At 37.3% G+C, this 20104-nt stretch overlaps 1 protein-coding gene across 1 annotated transcript; it reads left to right on the top strand.

Moving 5' to 3' along the window:
* The first annotated feature begins 8099 nt into the window (after positions 1-8099).
* Positions 8100-12742, top strand: LOC111510048 (U-scoloptoxin(19)-Sm1a-like). Its single transcript, XM_074178928.1, has 3 exons — positions 8100-8408; positions 9480-9623; positions 12577-12742. The coding sequence occupies exons 1-3, from the start codon at positions 8333-8335 to the stop codon at positions 12702-12704; spliced, it is 348 nt and encodes a 115-aa protein (XP_074035029.1). The 5' UTR covers positions 8100-8332; the 3' UTR covers positions 12705-12742.
* Positions 12743-20104: the final 7362 nt, after the last annotated feature.

The raw sequence follows: 20104 nt of genomic DNA, 5'->3' as shown, positions 1-20104 counted from the left end.
GTGTTCTGCCACAGCTGACTTGTCCGTTCGGCCTAATCTGCTCTTTTAGTCTTGTACCCATGGATCGTTTGGTGGTTCCGATATATACCTTTCCACACGTGCACGGTATGCGATAGACCCCTGCTGCTGATAATGGGTCTCTTTTGTCTTTAGCCGACCTGATGCTTTGTTGTATTGTATCTTCCTCGTGGGTTTGAAGACTGTTTTGATGTCGTGTTTGCCCAATAGTTTTCCAATTTTGTCCGTGACCCTAGGGATAAACGGTAGATATGCGCGTGCAACCATCTGATCCTTTTTCGCTTTCTGAACCGTGGTGCCCTTCGGTTTCATGGCTTTTCTGGTCTCGGAGGCACTGTATCCATTCGATCTCAAGGTTCCTTCAAGGTATTTCAGTTCCCTCTCCAGATGTTCTGGTTCACATATTCTCCGAGCCCGTTTCGTTCCTCTCTTTTGGCTAGGATCGTGGTTCGATAGTACGTGTAAGTATCTATCTGTGTGTGAGGGTTTTCTATACACTTTGTGGGTTAATCTGGTACCACATCGTTCTACTACTACATCTAGGAAAGCTATCCGTTGGTCCTGCACAATCTCCATGGTGAATTCTATGCTCGGCTGTTGGGCGTTCAAGTGGTTTAGGAAACGGTTAAGGGCATCTCTTCCATGTTTCCAGATGACGAAGGTGTCATCCACGCAACGTAGCCACAAGGTCGGCTTCAATTCAAAAGTGTTTATAACCTTTCCTTCAAACTGTTCCATGAAATAATTTGCTATTACGGGGCTAAGTGGACTTCCCATCGCAACGCCATCTAGTTGCTCATAGAAGTTTCCCCCCCATTGAAAGTAACTTCCTGTGAGACATGCTCTAAAGAGTTCGACGACGTCATTCGGGAACCCGTGGGCTAACCCTCTCAGAGAGTCTTCCAGTGGGACATTGATAAACAAGGACATCGCATCGAAGCTAACCAGAATATCTGTCGGCTCCAGCGTTAATCCCCTAATTTTACCAACGAAGTCTGTCGAGTCCTTGACGTAGGAGTTGGTCTTTTCCACATGGGGTTGTAGGAGCGTGGTCAGATGTCTTGCCAAATGGTAGGTCGGAGAGCCCGGGGTACTGACTATCGGTCTCAGTGGCATGTTGGTTTTGTGTCTTTTCGGAAGCCCGTAGAGCCTAGGTGGAACAGCTTCAGTTCTAAGAATGGCTTTCTGTGTGGTTTCCAACAGTGAGGAAGATCTGATGATTTTGTTCACGTTCCTTAACTTAGATTGCGTTGGGTCCCGTTGAAGTTTGCTTTAGTTTGCCGGGTCTAGTAGTTCTTCAATTTTGTTGTTATATTCTTTCGTTTTCAGAATCACCGTGGCATTTCCTTTGTCTGCTGGAAGAATCGTGATGCTCTCATCACAATTCAAGCTCTTCGAGGTTGCAATCTCTCTTTTAGGGATGTTGCATTTAGGGGGTCGTAACCTGTTCAGGATGTTTGCTGTCACAATCCTGATTTCTTCCGCTTCTTCACCTGGTAGATTCCTGATTGCCGCTTCTGTACCAGCGATAATTTCCTCGTTTGGAACCCGTCGTGGCATGATCGTGAAGTTACCGCCTCGTGCTAACACTGACGTTTCATCTGACGTTCTCACTAAAGAAAACTGTTTGAAAACACAGAACTAATTGCCTCCAACCAGGGATACCATAGCCGACTGGTACGGGAGGCAATAGAGATCCACAAACACACGGAGAATTCCAACAGAAAAGAAGAAGCGGTGAACCTCAATCGAATATGGAACCCCATTTTAAGGAATTCGAGAATAACGAACAGGACAACAGGCAGCAAGATTGTTAATGTTCCAGGTTCAAGTGCAGGTACGACTACAGGTACAAGAGCAGATACGAGTACAGGTACAATACAGGTACAGATACAACGGATTACCTGACAAGGCATAAATACACTTTAGGAAGCCTAAAAGGTAGTCATCGGACAGCAAGCCATGATGGTTAAACCTCTGAAAAAACTAGCCACTCGCGCCAGCGAAACGTCAGGAAGAAATTCCAAAAATCCACGGCTTTCAAACTCGAAAAGCAATGACACTGATTATCTTCTCTATCAGAGAAATTGGTACATGATTGTTTACTGCAATTTGCTTAATTATTTTTAGTTCATCCTGGAAATTCTTTTCAGGTTAAGGAATTGCGAAAGCTCTGTGTACCAGCTACCTAAACTACGATAACTTATTATATGAGAGTGGACTGAAACAGTCAATGAGATTTGTACAGTCTGTGAACGTGTTTTTTCGGTAGATATTGAATTGAAAACCGTTATTGGCCCTTGAAATATTCAAATCTAAGAAGTCCCTTGTTTTGTTCGATTTCTACTGTGAACTTAATTTTGTTATGTAGACCACAAAATAAACAAGTCATCAATCACACATACTATTTAGACTATTTAATTAGAAATATATTGAAAATATTAGGAAAACCGTAAGTGGTCTGAAGTCTTGCACATTGCATTCAGTGTTCTTTTCGTATTACAGTTTCTTATCGCTGAGATTAAAGTGGATGTTATATAATATTAATTGTCTTTTCAAACAAGAAAAACACCACATCAGATAAATGAGTTGTTTTTATCGAATTTCCAGCAAAACACAATGCAGAAAATCATTCTGCATGGGATGACCCCAGATTCCGAGAGAGGGACAAACACATGAGGCCTACGAAGCAGAACCAGAGGCCACCCCCGAAAGTCGCTATCACGGCGTCCAAGAACTTCACCTGTGTCTGGCATGTGTGTTTACTGGGTAAATTTCTTTGTTATGATTCATATTATCTTTGATGGTGACTCTCCAGGTTTCTCAAAGACTGTTTCTTTCGAGTAAGCATCGATGGTTCTCACACAGATATCTTTACTTCAACGCCGGTGTTCTCCAGAGTGTTCCCGATGGAAGTTGTACTTTAATATGTTTTTTACCATTATTCAATTTTCCATATTTCAGTTTTTATTTCAGACATTTTACTAAGTCTGATCATCATTTCATTCAATGCAATTCCCAAAACATTTGATTGAGCACCACCAAACTATCCTTAACCTTTGTCGAGTTATAACTCTTCAAAATTGGTACAGCGCCCATCTTTTCCGCCGCTCAAAGTTTTTTCCCTTTGGTGTGATGTTAGATTCTGAATGACGTCATTTCATTTTTCGTATTATTTTCAGTAAAGCTTCATCATAAGTGTAAATGAAAAAATTATGCGCCACCTTGGGCGGTTTGCCATAATAGATTTTGAGCGATGCCGGTCGGTAGCCAGTCGGTTCGACGTGGGTGCTTTGTTCACTCACTCGAATTGACAGCCGTGTTGGTCGGTGGTTCAAGCCCCAGTATGAACGAAACATTTTCACTTGCTATCATCCAACCCGTGTTAGGAATCATACGTTGAAAGGTAAGACCTCGTTGATCCTTATGTCGCACAATTTTCGACTTCTGAGGGTTGTCATTCGTAGAGGTGTGACAGCTGGTTAACGGAAAAAACAGATTATTAGTATTCTTTTCATCAAACCTATTCATTTGAAACCAATATTATGTGGGTGCTTGAAAAAATAGTCCACGATCTTCGGCGATAAGCTGGGTTAGGTAAGATTGGGTCCAAAGTGAGTGGGTCTATTCGACCCTCCACCGCAACCCGCAGTCCGAGTCTCTGCATATTATGATGATTCAAATGACAGTGACTTGTAAGAAGGCCTGTTCAACATCGTAATTTATCCCTACTGTAGTCCAACAACCGTTTGGTATCAAGCTTAGAAGGCCGAATAAACGCCTTGGAGTGAGCCACTCCTGGAAGATTCTACCAGAAGTCCATCCAGGTGTTAAGTCTTTGTTTGGCAAAGCCTAAAGCGATGCAAATGACAGGTTCTGGTCCAATGAAGCTGCTTGCAGCACCCTCTTTTGCAAGGGAGTCAGCAGCCTCATTGCCTTCCAGGCCAGTATGGCCATGAATCCAGACCAGAGACAATCTGTGGAGTCTTCCTATCGAGGAGAGTCGTTTTTGGCAATTTGCTCCCAATTTAGACGTTGCTCGGTAGGAGCCAAGAGCTTCCAACACCGCTTGATTGTTCAAGAATGTTTTTATTGACTTCTGGGGTTAGATTCTTCCAATCTCTCCGCACACGATTCAATAGCGTAAATTTCCGCTTTAAATACAGTCGCATAGGTTCCTAGGCATATTGATATTTCTGTCCTGGGTATGCGACTGAAAACACCTGCACCAGAACTGGAAAGTGTTTTTGATCCATCTGTGAACCAACAATCTTGAATTCAGAATGACGTCATATCATTGTGAGTATTCTCGGGAAATGTTATTTAGAAAAGTTGTTCAACATTGAAAAATACATCTAGATGTGAAGTTATGGCCAACAACGAAAAAAAAATTGTTAAAACGATAAATAGACAGCATCCTGTATACGACGGTTTATTTTAAAAGCCTGCAATATTACACGTGGTGTCACGTGGTGTTAATCACGGTCAATTTTTTTTGAAGAGTAAAATAATTTTCAAAGTTTTTGGTGCAAAGTTATTTTTATTTTTGTTAACACCGAAAATTACTCAAAATTATACACTATTGTACAAAGAACTTAATATTCAATAATATCAAAGCACAAAACATCATATGAAAATAGGCATTTTGGAACAAACTCACAGATTTTTTGGAGATTATTTTGGAGAATTATTTTGGACAATAAAATCTTCAGGTCTTACCTTTTAACGTGTGATTTCTAACACGGGTTCAACCTGGGGTTTGAACCATCGACTCACACATTAGCCGATTGACTGAGTGAACAAAGTACCCACGTCGAACCGCCCAGCTACCGACCGGGCGGTTCGATGTGGGCGACTTACCATATCATTATACATAAAAATTAGGTAATAACCTAAACTTGTCTCAAGTTGAACATTGTCAATATCAAATAGTTCAATTCAGATTAGTTTAAATTATCACTTCTGTCACGTTTTTTGTTTTACTTTGTTTCAATTGTAATAACTTTTTGTGATGCCTTATTCAAACACTGATTGTGTCATAATATATCGAAAAATGTATTCAATTTGAACAGAACTCCAATTCTAATCCAATAAACAATTTGAATTTACAGAATTGAATTATTTATGTTCTACATTTGACGCCAGTTAAAATGTTTATCAATAAATAATTAATGAAATTGATTCGACGAACTCCACTTATAGATTCAACATTTGATATATACAGTTATTCCATTTCAATATATTCCACTCTAGAGCATTGCTAATTCGTGATAATGTTACGTTTTATTGAATATAAATTTGATATTCTTTATTTTCACGAAGATGAATTGCGAAGTTAGTTAGGGGTATTTAAAATTAGTGAAATCATTTTCAACTACATCATTAATAGTATGAGAAAAAAAATAACAATTTCTGTTTTGTTTATTCCTTTGTTTATCTTACTTTTTTATGAATTGATTCGTCATATTTGTAGCCCATTTAAAATAGTTCAGAATTTATTCACCTACATTGCACATTGATTTCTGAATGTTCCTTTTCTTTTACAATTATCATGTGTACTCGAAAACTGTATATCTTCTCACCAAACTGTATTCTTCTCATCGAAGCAACATCGAAATGATGACGGATCTTCATATATCCATAGGATAATAATAAATGACACTAATATTATAAACTTGTCGAATGCTTTAGAACTAGATAATCTAGACGATAAGTTCAACAGTTGTCTCTGTTATTTTATTTTAATTGAGAATGCCCAATAAAACCTATCAGAAAACATCAAAATAGAAGTCCTGGAACTGAATGGGTAAACACAGAAATTAACATCTCAAATAAAAATCTTAAAGAAATTTATCGTGAGGTGAAAACTGAACCCACACTGAAGGAACTCTACCAAATTCAAAAAAAAGCAACATATAGAAGTCTATATTATCAAAGTAAAATTTACTTTCCAGGTAATGTAAATAAGATCACGTGGACTGTTGTCAACGAGTTATCAGGAAAAACCACAAAGAAAAGTAATATAACTATAGATTGTAACAATGGTCTTATAGGAGATCCATTCGATATCGCTAATATTTTTAATAACTTTTTCGTGAATACTCTACATGATGTTGTTGACAAAATGAACAAAACTACAAATAACCCCTTGAGGACTAATTTGATACCGAATATTGAAAATGGTATGTTTATTACTTATGTCAGTGAAGATGATATTCTGAAGGTTATGAGGAACAAAATCAGAAACAAACATTCGTGTGGACCAGATGACATCTCTGGGCATGTGATTAAAAGGATTGCACCCTACATCATAGCCCCCCTAAGTCACATTATAAATATATCCCTTCAGCAGGGCCAGTTTCCTTTGCGACCGAAACATTCTATAGTTTCTTCAATCCTGAAAAAAGAAAACAGTCATAATTATAGCCCTATTGCTGTTTCCTCAGCACTATGTTGGAATTTCTACATAACTTCATGAATTTAAATGTTATTCTAACTCCGAACCAACATGGATTTCGATCGAATCATTCCACTACAACGGCAATTTTTTCTTTTTATTCGAATCTTCTATAGTCTATTGAAGCAGGCAAAAATCCCACTGGGAGTTTTTGTGACCTCAGCCGTGCTTTTGACTGCGTACAACACGGAAATCTCCTAGACAAACTATATAAAACGGGTAGAGGTATTCAGCATGAATGGTTCGTATCATATCTTTCAAATCACACCCAGGCTGTCAAGATACAATATTCGAATAAGAATTATAACGAAACTTTCTTTTCCGATCAGTTGAATGATGACATAGGTGTTCCCCAAGGATCACTTTTGGGGCCAATCCTTTTTATTCTCTATATTAATGAGTTGCCATCTGTTTTGTAAAAGTCACTCTCTTGTTTGTATGCTTATAATTCTTCCTTTTTATTTGAAGCAAAAAGTTTGCCTGAATTACAACAAAATATAAATTCTGATCTTGATAACTTGCAGAATTGGTTCATGAAAATTCATTATTTTTGAATGTCTCCAAAACGAAAGAAGTAGCTTTTCACACTGCCCAAAATATTAACACGGTAGACATTAATATTGGAATATCAGGTGTTGAAATAGAAAGGGGTTCAGTATAAAAGTTTCAGTGCTTTTTCTAGACAGCAATCTCAATTTTCGTCAGCACTGCGATAATCTCACTAAAATACTCAATAAGCAGTGTTATGTGTTAAGAAATCTGAAAAGAATTCTAGACTACTCTGGTCTACCTTTATATTACCATGGACATATACAATCAAGAATTAACTATGGAATTATTTTTCGGGGAAATTCTTCACCTGCACACAATATTTTGTAACGCAAAAGAGAATTATTAGAACCATTGCGAACGCATCACGAATATCATCGTGTAGAACATTATTTGAAAAATTGAAAATGTTGCCTCTACCTGCTCTCTACATTCTGGAAGTTTTTTGTACATTCATAAAAATAAAGAATTTTTCAAACAAAACCAATCTTTCCATGAATATAATACCCACATCAAAACATATTTTCACATACTCAAAACACGTTTATCTCTACGTCTGAACGCGTTTGAGATTTTGGGGCTGAGATTATATAATGCACTTCCGGAGTTTTTCAAAATTATAACCAAGGAACAAGTATTCAAATATAAAATAAACTACTTTTTGAAATTAGCCGCTATACAATTGATAAGTTTTTTTATTATCTACATTAGTAAAACATGTTTTGTATTATTTTTCATTTTGCTCCTTTGTTCACTTGTTTCAATAACTCTTGTGATATGAATATGTCTGTTTTATAGTTGTATTTGATATAAGTATCTGATATGTACTGATTTGTCCAATTGCTTCTTTTAGGCTCATTATAATGGATCAACAAAATATTATTATTATTATTATATTTTTTGGACAATGTAATTTTGAATCTTCACTACTCGAGTCAACTCGAACCCACACCAGTTCATTTGCATCTGCTTTGCCACATTTAGTAATTTGTTAATCTCATTAATTGAGAACATGATCGCATTGACCCGTTTTTATGCATATTCATTAACTAGATAAGCATCCACAGGCGAAATATCAATATTTATGTGTTTGCACCGTACGAATAAATGTGAATACTTTCACATTTTTAACGTAGATGTAAATGAATTTACTCAGTGCATAACAAACTGTGTTCGTAATTACTGCTACTGCATAAAGTGTTATCGTCTTTGGGGCTTTTAGCGATAAACGATTACTCACTTATTAACATTGAAACCGCCATCAATTATCTTTATAAAGAGTTAAGAAGGTTCTCTTCGAGTTCATAAATGTCCAAAATGTTGACTTTAGTAGTTTTGTTCAGCATTGTATTCTGTTTGGGAGGTTCCACAGCAAAAAACATTAGTAAGTAACTGAATTCTGTTATGTATATGATTAAATAAACGTATGAAAACTAGTTCTCTGAAACAACATGTCCATGTTATTGAACAATTTGCATTTTATACAACCTTCCTATTTGAGGCAAATGTGATAACTTTGCATCAGTGTCTTTGGTGAATAATACTTTCAATCAAAAATCATTCAATCATTTTGTAGTTCTTACAAGCTTCCATAATTGACAACTTCACTTCTTTTTATTTGTAACAAATATAAGGAGACTCAATTGGATATTATCACATAAAAGGAATGTGAATTGATTCCAACACTCCGTAATATTTATTTTATTCCGAATAACTTGAAAATTGTACTCCCCCATGCTTGTAGATCTGCAAGCTTATGCAGATGACTTTGTCATCTTGGCAAGGTCCAAGTCGGGAAGGGTAGGTTGTAATATCCTCCTCCAAAGCACGATGGACGTTGTTCATAGTTGGTACCTGAGGGAGCAGATGTCTGTCAACCCCAGCAAAATTGTGATAATCCCCTTCACCAGGAGGAGAAAATTGGACGATCTAATGCCACTTTCCTTCAATGGTGAGGTCATTCGTTTTGGAACGAAGGTGAAATATCTGGGCATTGTCCTTGATAAAAAGTCACCTGGAAGGCTCACTTGGAAAAAGTTTTACACAAAGCCAGACTGTCCCTATTGACATGTCAATGGATTTGTGGTAAAACTTGGGGTTAAGGTCCCAAACAAATCCATTTGATTTATGTGATGATTGTCAGATCAATGATCACTTATGGTGAAATTTCCAATGTTCCATACACAGATCAACACATGACCACAGCGTGGTCATGTGTTGAAATGAAAATTGAAGTATTTGTCACAGAACGCCTACATGTTCTGTGGTTTTGGTGCACAACATGCTCTACTGAAAATGCTCGGTTCACTTCAAATATCTGAATCTATTATCGAATACTCTAGGGTCATTTTTGGTATTGAATGTTCACTTTTACTTCATCAATCACTTATTATGAACACCTTGTTCTAGGGAAAATCATAGAATCGTATATCTTTTTACATACATTTATTTTTAGCATCGAATTTTTATGGAGAAGAATCTTGCTACAAAGTCCGTGGGTTCTGTCTACTAGAAGATGAGTGTCACCAACCAGTAGATGAGGCATTTAAAAATTTATGTCCAAACCAAAAAAGTGAAGGAGCTGTATGCTGCAAAAACTGTAAGTTCTTCGAATAATAATCTGAAAAAGTATCTTATGAACAGCTCCGATTGAAAAATTATGTATCAGGTAAAGTTTTGGATACGCTGTCTATTAAAAAAAAACGGTGTACCTACGTATTTTCCAGAGTAACAGACCTCCAAAGTTCTATTGGGATCTCCTGACCACAAACTCATTTCAGTGTTGAGTGAATTACCGATAAATGTTGGAGAACAATTTAAGCCGCACAAAGTTTGGCATTATAGATGTACTGAGTGGGAGAATCTTCAAAACTATTTCTAAAATTTCCCCTGGCTAGATGTTTGTTTCAGCTCTAATGATACATCTTGTGCTTTTGAAGTCACGGACGTTATTCTATCATGCATGAATGCACATATTCCTTTTTCAATGAAATCAACTTCTAACGGCAAACTTTGCTCCAGCAAAGATTGCGAGCAAGCCGTCGCCTTCAAAAATGTTGCCTACCGGCAGTGGCGCAAAAATCCCAGTACCCAAAACCGAACTAGGTTTGTTAATGTTCGCAACAGCTGCAAACTTACAAATGAAAGCAAAGAACTTCACAATCAGAGAGTTAGGGATTAACTGCTTGCCAATTCCAAGGAGTCGGTAGCTGAAGCTGTTAATAAAATATGTCGACAAAATCTACAATTCCACTACTGAAACAAGCGGATGGTTCAATTGCAACAACAGCCATAGAAAAAGCAAATTCACTAGCTGAACAATTTGCGTCCCACTCCACAGTCGATTTTCTGGGAAAAGCACCACCCACTATTTCCACACTAGAATCAACAACGCCGGAAATTACTTTTCGACAACATCTAGTCAGGCGGATTTTGAAACAGCTTAATATCAATAAGGCGTCTGGTCCTGATGAACTCGTACCAGTATTTTACAGACTATTCAACCTCTCTAACAAGAAGGGTGGTTTTCCTTCTTGTTGGCAAAAAAGGCAAGAACAATCTTTAAAATAACTATAGATCAGTCTTTTTGCCAGTGACATAAAAAATCATAGAGAAAGCCGCAAACCACTATATCCTTGAATATTTGAAAGTCCTCAACATCTTGAGCGATCATAAATATGGCTTTCAGAAACAAAAATCAACAAGCCACCTTCTATCGTATGTCACTCATATTTGAAATAACGCAATCGAGAAACATGGATAGTCAAGAGCTATTTTGCGGTTGATATTTCTAAGGCTTTGACCGTGTGTGGAATGAGGGTTTGCTGGCCAAACTTCGATGCTAAGGCTTGTTGGACCATTTTTGTATATGGCTCTCCCTTCAAGTGGCCGTCGATGAATATCTCTCGAATATGATTTGAAAGGGTTATATTTTTAGGAGTGATTCATTTTTTGGGAAAGAAAGTTTTTGGCTTTCTACTACTCCATTTGATACTTTTATCATCAACGCTGGTGATCCCCAGTGATCCATATTGTATCCAACCCTCTTTTTATTGTATATTAACAACTTATTGACAAAAACCAAGAATCTACATCACACTTGTGTCGTCATTCCATTTGAATTCCAGGACATCGGCTGCGGATACACATCTTCACCGGCAGCAGGAGGTTGCATATCTTAACGAGGATCCAGAAGTGATTTCGATTTGGGTTGAAAATAACCAGCTTCAGTAAAATGCCACGGAAACCCAGGCATCGGTGTACAAAAAGATAAATGTCTCCGAACCGGATACAATAATGTTAGGACCGACAATTCCGCTTTTTTGCTTCGATGAGTTTGTTGGAGGTTGAAATGAAAACCAAATTTGTCTTGGCACAATCATGTCGCTGATGCTTCATAAAGCTCGGATCCTACTCTGAAGTATTTTTCGCATATATGGAGCTTCGCCTCTAAGCACACGCTGAAGCTGCTGGATTCCATCCAGAAAAGAGCCATCCACCTGAATGGAAACACATCACTTGCAATTCTGATAGTCTAGAACATCTAAGAGAGGATGGAGATTTGTCTTTCTTTTGAAGATACTTTCACGGGAGGTGTTCAAGTGACTTTGATTCCACCAAGAGTGGTACGTATCAGAAATACGCGACGGACTGTGGTTTTGAGGTTCAACTCAGTACACCTCGATTTGCACTGTTTAAGAACTACGTTTATGCGGAATAAACTTCCTGAGAACGTTTTTCCAAATGAATTTATTCTCCAGCAATTCAAATTCAACGTGAATCTCTACTTTCGCACAGGCACCGCTCTTAGAGAGCCTGTAGGGGTCTTTTGTAGGTCTTGTATTTTTTTCCTAGAAATAAAACTGTTCACTCTTCATTTTTTACAATTAAAACTATAGAAAATTACCGGTATTTATTCACCACATTTTATATCAACTAAAAAATCTGTCCATTTCACGTTTTTGAGGTTAACCACATAGTTGGCATCACTATCAGCATTTCAAATTCATATTTAATATTTTTATAAATCGCTCACGTTAAAATGAAAAATGGACTTCAAATCACACGAATTTCGAATAGTAGCCGGTGACAAACACCAACCACTTTATTCGAAATGTTCCTACTATATAACCTCAAATGCAAGGATTTCACCAGAACACGGATTCGTAATCTACACGTCAATATATGTAAGTATACCTAATTTTTTTTCAAATTCGGAGGAGGCAGCCTATCCAAAATTTTATCATCCAAAATTTTACCATATATTATCACCTTGGAAAAGGCAGAAGTGGAACCGATGGTATAGAATGAATACAAAACATACACAGCTCCTGTTAGAATATCACAAGCTGATAATTTTTGAACTGAAAGGGGATCATTAGGAGAGATTATTTTTGGAAATGGAAGGTTTTGGCCCTCTTTGGAATTCGATGCTAGTGCATCAAGTTCTAAAGAGAGGAAAGCGTTGGAAAAATAAATCGATGACCTTTTCCATTTATGAATATTGCAAATTGAAAAAAAGTTTGTGGTAATCAGCATTATTTTTTTTTCAGTTCCTCAAGAACAGGTGAATTGTTATCAATTGCATCATGATTGTACCGAAAAAGATGGATGTCCGGATTTTCTGAACATTGGTAAGAAAGGTTGTCCTAAAGAGAAAATATGCTGTGTATTAATTTAACTGCATAATACCCAATGAAATAAACACTTTTCCATTTACTCGTTTTTTTTTAATAAAGTGAAAGGTAGGACTAGAACCTCTTGCGTAGAATGAATACAAAACAAGAGTACTCTTTTAATATCCAGCGTTTTTCAAATGTTGAGTCAGGTTTCCGCTTTTTCATTCCATCTCATTATTCAAAATGTTGATTCCTTTCAGATTATTACTTTCACAACAAATCCCTAAATGATCTGTTATCAATTTTATCAATGAGGACCCTGTTGATCCGGGTTTTGATTTTTCCAATATCTAAATCTATATTTGCAATGTATATTCTATACAGGGTGGGCCATCCAAAACTTGACATGGAGGTTTTGGGTACTAATCTTGCAAATCCTGAAAAACGCTCAACAGTTCGATATTTATCGGGAGGGAGACAGTTTGTTCCCCATTTACAGCGTCGTCACTTTAACCTCGGAGTAGAGGGGTGAACAACCCTTGGAATTTTAATAGGGAACTGGGGGCGAGTCGCACATCGTTTGAAAGATCTTGGAATTCTCTAAACAATGGTGTACATTTTTTTGTAATTTGGACGAAACTTATTAAATTTAGAGATGAAGTTACTTACTTTATGCTCATGTTAGCATATGCTCAAAATGGGCACCTTTAGCTTCCATGCAATAATAGAGATTCGGCTGGAAACGTTCTCGAACATTGTGGAGCATTTCTGGAGTGATTTGGCGACATTCATTTGTGATTCGTTGCCGTAAATCTTCGAATGATGCAGGAGAAGTACAGTAAATTCTGCTTTTCAAATGACCCCACAGAAAGAAATCTAACGGCGAAAGGTCTGGTGAACGTGGTGGCCATTCGATAGTTCCTCGCCTCCCAATCCAGTGATCCTGAAAAGTTTGATCTAAATACTGCCGAACAGGCAGAGCATAGTGCGGAGGAGCCCCATTTTGTTGAAATATTAACAGATCCTCTCGATAATTTTGGTCATTTTCAATAATATCGGTGAGAAGGGGATTAATAGTACCTTCCAGAAGCTGCAGATACATTTGTCCGGTTACATTGCCTTTTAAAAACAATGGGCCAACAATTCGATCACCAAAAATTCCAGCCATACATTTAATTTTAATTGACGTTGAGTATGCACTTCATGAAAAATGTGAGGATTCGAATCAGCCCAATAGCGACGAGTTTGGCGATTACCTGTGTCATTTAGAAAAAAAGTGTCGATAGAAATCATCTTCATTCAGTTCTTGCGTTAATTGAATATTGTGAGAATACATTTTATGGGTTTTTAAAATACGCCGAATGCTAGTTTGTTTGTTTAGATATATTTTCTGCGATGTCTTGCACCCTCCGAGCCACGGTGTTTGCTGACAAACTGACACTTTTAAATAAATTTACCTTTTTGGGGCATATTTCTTCGGCTACTGCAATCAAGCATTCTTTTATCATTTCTCCATCGGTGAATGGTTTGCCACGTTTTCCGATTTCAAGAGCCACACGAAAGCTGGCGCGAGTTGCAGACTCTTGTTCAGTATTCGCTTTGGTAAAAAAAAGATTTCTGCGATTTGAGTCCACGTTTCAAAGCTTCAAATTTTTCCTTCCGCAATCTTCCTGTATACTTGGAGTAACTTTGAAGATGTTCCGATTCATAGTGTCGTTTAATGTTATAGTCTTTGAGAACAGCTATGGTTGTATTACAAATTAAACATAGCGCCTTATTACTGGACTTAATCACAAAATACTGAAAGTTCCATTTTTCTTGGAACGTTCTGTATTCACTGTCGATTTTTCGCTTCTTTTCCATACTAATAAATCGCACATGAAAGTCAAATCAAAATACTTTTATTGACGGGTGTTACTTTATTTCACAATAGACAGTTTCGCTTCCTTCGCCTTTCCTACGCAGGATAACTCGCAGTTGCGCCGCTAGCCTTTTTATATGCAATTGTTACTGTCATCTCGAGGTGATCGGAATACACTAGCTAGAACCAACGCGGTAATTCTAAATATTTAATTACACCTAATGCCACCTAGCAAGTAGCTGAAAAAGATAGCACATAGTACCACTACTCGCCACTAGATGTCGTTAAGTGTCACAATACACAATAATAATTGAAATGCAAAAAAAGCGTAAGTTTGCTTAGGTCACGCACTTTGGGACTATCCTTGTCTAGAAATATAGTTAAGGGCAGAAATTGGCCCTTGGAACAAACTGAAAAAATCATTAAATGCCCAAAGGCTTCAAAGTTTGGAGACCCCTGCTCTAAACTGAAAAGTTCCAAACGTTCATATATGACATCATTACTGATACCTCTCTCAGGGTAAGAATCATCTATTCTGAAAATTAAAAATTTTCAAAACTTTCTTTGAACACTTTCAATGGCTATGTTATGAATCTCATAGAATGGACTCCAGAAGATACTTGCATATTCTATCTTCGAACGTACGTAGGTGAAATACAAGAGCTTCATGGCTTTAATATTATGAAAGTTTCTGCAATTTCTAACAATGAAACCATAAGCTCTGAAAGATTCTGAAACTTTTTGTGAAAAAATAATGTTAATGAACTAACTGTTCGACGTCGGTTTTCGAATTTTTTTCCGGAAATTTTAGCCTCTAGATGATCCCCGAAGTTTTTGACCTACAGTAGTCTAGGACTAGGAATTAGGACTCTGACGGAGAATGATCCATCGGAAAATGTGCGTGGGATAGCGGAAGAACTGAGCGTCAGGTCTCTTGCGGTTTTTGATGGTTTGGAACGTATTGGAAACGCCAAAACGCTCGAAACGTGGTTCCCCACGTTTTGAAGTTTCCACAGAAATTGTCACGCTTCTAGGTCTGTTCTTCTTTACTTTGGCCCAACCGAAGTGATCCTTTTTTGAATCGGATCGTCACGTGTGATGAAAAGTGGATCCTCTACGATAACTAGAGACGTTCAGGATAGTGATTGGACACTGACTAGCCAGTCCCCAAAGGCGAAAACCCGTTATACAGTAACCATGGTAACTATATAATGGTCAGCAGCTGGTGTTATTCACTATATAATCCTCTGTACGCACATTCCACAAATCAGCGTCCGAAAATCAAACGAATGAAGCGTCGAAGTTCTGCCTCATCCACCATACTCCCCAGACCTTTCGCCAGCCGACTACCTGCTACTTTGATAACTTTCTCACTGGTAGAACCTTCGCCATTCAGTACCAGGTAAAAACTGCCTTTGTCGGCTTTATCGAAATCCGAGTACCCGATTTTGTGCTTGTGTTACGTTGACAAAAGTGCACTGGTTTAAATGGCGCTCATTTCGATTGAAATGAATAGGTACTGACTGTAGCAGGGGAGCCCACGATGCAAAATGGGATTTACTCGAGCGTCATAGAGACCTATTAGGTTGCAAAGCTTAGATTTTAGGAGAAAAAATGTTATATAATATATAGCTTTTCATCGGTGGGGGAAGCTGCTATAGATTATTGAATATATAAAAAAAACGGTTGCATGGACATACTCGAGCGCGTCAGATATTGATACCATCAAGGTCCTACGTATTTTTAATAATGTTGGTATGTTAATCTGATCGTTTGCATGATGTGGATGGTTGTACGTAAGGGTTAAAAATGAAAACAAAAATTTAATCGAGCGCGTCAGATTTTCTAAGGAGGTGTTGAGTGCACCAAAAATAAGCTCTCATTCAATAATCTGACGATTTCGATCTGACGCAAACTCGCGGTCATTATTATAATGTGCAAAAAAATCGTCATTTTGAAATACTCAAGCGAGTCAGATTAAGATATATATGGTTCATCTTCATGTTTTAGACGTGCTGTCTCATAATCTGACGATTATCTAGAGGGATTCGCCTAATCTGACAAAAAATATTTTGAACCTAATTAATTGAAAAGCTCAGGAAATAGCATGCAAATAAATAAGTGTATGTTTTTTAAGTAGAATACTTGCATTAATAAAAAAAGAATTTGAAAAAAATGCTCAAAAAAATTAAATTTTTTATAATCAATTGATTAATTGTTGAAGAAAAGAGAAATTAAACTTTCTATGTTTTTTACCACTTTTATTTGTAACTAACGTTACTGCAGTTAATTATACAATATATAAGTTTGAAAATGTCCTTATAGGACGGAACTGCAGTAACGTTAGTTACAAATAAAAGTGGTAAAAACATAGAAAGTTTAATTTCTATATTCTACATTATGATTTCCTACCACGTAGGAATAGGATGGCTACATCCATCAATTAATTGATTAATTAATCATCATTTTCATCACGAACGAGTCTCTGTGATCAGCTGTGATGGCGTCATGGCAACAGAATTCAGAGTGGGGACGGAGTGGGAGAGTAATAGATAGAGAAAAAGTAAAAAAGGAATAGAAACGCGGAGAGGGAAATATAGGAATCACGCAGCTGCACGCATTAAACTTTCTCGACGAATTTTTGCTATTTCGGCTTGCGGAAATCGTCAGATTATATATTTTTCGATATCCTTGGATTATTTTCTCCAAAATAACAAAAAATTAGCTACACTCGAGAATGTCGAGATGACGTTTTTTTACAACTTTGCTGCCCTCCCCTTTCTTTACGTCACTCTCAAATTGTCAGATTAAGGGAATATACACTTCTTATCATGTAATTAACTCACCCTACCTTAATCTGACGCGCTCGAGAATTTCTGATGATCATTTTTTTTACTAATCTGATCCTTTATCCTTCACGGGCGGCCTTATACATGAGGCTCATATTTGGTGGAGGAACTTAACCGGGTACAAGGTATCTCCCTGTATATTAATCTGCCGCGATTCAGTAAATCCCGAAATCCCCGCTTGGGCTCCCCTGTTACTGAGACATTACAGTATAAAGTAGACTGATAATAACGGACAAAACTTAATATCGATGATATTTCATTATCACATTTCACTTCGTGTGGGGAAACCAGAAAGTTACCAGTGGAATTTTTCGACTGTAATTCTAGCATTTCAATTATTTATTCCAACTTTGCGTGTGGAATATATCTCCCCTCATTCTTCCTTTGTTTTTACGTTTCCATCAACACGGAATATTATTCCCTACACCTTGAACGTTATGTGTATGGTAATTGGTCTCTTGGTAAAAATAACCGGCTTTTATTGGTTTCACTGAAATAAATTGTACACTTGAGTGTGAAAATGAATAAAACGAAAAAATATCTTAAGATAACGAAACACAGTATATGTATCAAATTCAGATCTACGTCTGGGTTCATATCTCAAAGTAGGATATTTATAGACATTGGTTCTGGATGAAGTGAAATACTTTTGTTCAATAATAGAGTGTTGATATGTTACTAGTATATTACTGAATGAGCGAGAAATTTGGTCATTACTTATTCGAACAAGAAATGGTCATTTTTTGCAAGAAGAATACTATGGCGTTTCTTTGATTTATAACAGAAATGTCATTTTATTCAATTTCAAATAGTTTTGAAATTAGGTAAAATGAACTTAACCCCCGAGATTGAACCCAGGTCCTCCGGCACACCAGTCTACAGTCAAAATCAAAAATCAAATGGCTTCTTTTTCATATTTATCATATAAATATGAAAATATGAGAATATGAAGTATAAATATACAATTGTATATACAGTGTGTCAATTTGAAAACTTCCCACCCTCAATATCTCCCTTCCAGTACATAATATGAAAAAATGGTCAGACAGGTCAACTTTATTTGCAAGGGGGACACTCTGAATGAATATTTTCAACCCTCGGGGTTCAACCCCCTAGGAGGGGTGGATGTTACCCTCAGAATTTCAAATGGAAAGGGGGGTCAAGTGGCACATCATTTTGAAGGGCATTCAATTCTCTTGCCAATGATACCTTTTTCATTAGTTTTTGATGAGCAGTTTTTGAACAATAACGTTCCAAACGAACGGTGATTAGAAGTGAATAAGAATAAATGATTAAAACTCGCCCGCACTAGATGTTTGGTATTCAGGTTGGTATTCAAAACAAATGATTGTAATGGACTATTGGAAAAGGTGAGCATCGTACTAGGTAGCATCGTTCCAACCCTTGAGTAATATTCGAATTCGTGGATGTGAGAGGAATGTAGAACTACTTAGTTAACGAAATACGCATCGAGTGCAAACAAAAAATACTAAATTGCAAAAAACAAATTTCAACCATCTTGTTACGCTTTATCTGATAATATGTTCAAAATGTTGTCCATTCTGCTCTAAACAGTAATACAGTCTGTTTTCGAACTCCTCTCGAACATTTTGGAAAACTTCACCACTAATTGACCGGCATGCTGCTGTAATTCGTCCTTTGAGGTCATCCATATCAGTGGGCTGTGTTTTATAAACGACAGATTTGAGATATCCCCAAAGAAAAAAATCTAATGGAGTCAAATCCGGTGATCTCGGTGGCCACTCAATTGATCCCCTTCTGCCAATCCATCTCTCCCGGAATCGCTCGTTCAACCATTGTCGGACGGGGCGAAAATAATGAGGTGGCGCACCGTCCTGTTGGAAATGTAACAAATCTTCCTGCAACAGTAAATTACCGTGTGCATCAATTTGAGTTTCGAGCTCGTGAGTTATAAGTGGATCGATAGGTGCTTGAAGCATATCTAGGTACAGATCACCATTCAAGTTTTCTTCAAAAAATAAAGGTCCGATAATGGCATTTCCAAGAATACCAGCCCAAACATTAACTTTTTGTGGGTGTTGTGTATGTCCTTCTCGAAAATTGTGAGGGTTTTCGTCACTCCAATAGCGACAATTTTGCCTATTAACATTACCATTCAGGAAAAATGAACATTCATCACTGAAACAGATATTGAACAGAAGATTAGGTAAAGCATTGATTCGAAGAGTCATGATTTCACAGAATTCTATTCTTCTGTCATAATCATCCTCATGGAGCTCGTGGAAAATCTGCATTTTATATGGATGAAATTTGTGCATTTTCAGTGCTTTCCTTACAGTCTCGTGTGACATTCCCGTCTGTTCTGCTACTGATCGTAAGGAGCTAGTCGGCTCTGCAGCAAATGTTCCCAACACCTCAATTTGAGCATCCTCATTCAGTACTCTGGGGTTATTCCTTTTTTTATTCTTCACCGAACCAGTTTCGGAAAACTTTGTCACCAAATCAAGCACATACCGGTGACTTATATTAAGATTTGGATTTCTTTCATTAAAAAGAGATGCCGCCCTTCGTGCGCACTTGCCCACCTCTCCATAAATAAAAATTATTTCAATTCGGTCTTGGATAGTGTAAACCATTCTTACAATTTATACACTTTCTAAGGTATCGCTGATCAGCTCAACAAATGAAACTGAAATGATAGTACTACCAAATGGCTTGAATGCGATGAACACCTTTTTTGCTCAAAAAACGATACTTTTTATAGCAGAAG

This window comes from Leptinotarsa decemlineata, unplaced genomic scaffold (genome assembly GCF_025532065.1).
Source record: "Leptinotarsa decemlineata unplaced genomic scaffold, Ldec_3_MD MMD2_tig00004307_RagTag_RagTag, whole genome shotgun sequence".
Classification (NCBI taxonomy): Eukaryota; Metazoa; Arthropoda; class Insecta; order Coleoptera; family Chrysomelidae; genus Leptinotarsa; species Leptinotarsa decemlineata.
The sequence above is the reverse complement of the archived record's forward strand: the minus strand, read 5'-3'. Positions and strand labels throughout refer to the sequence as shown.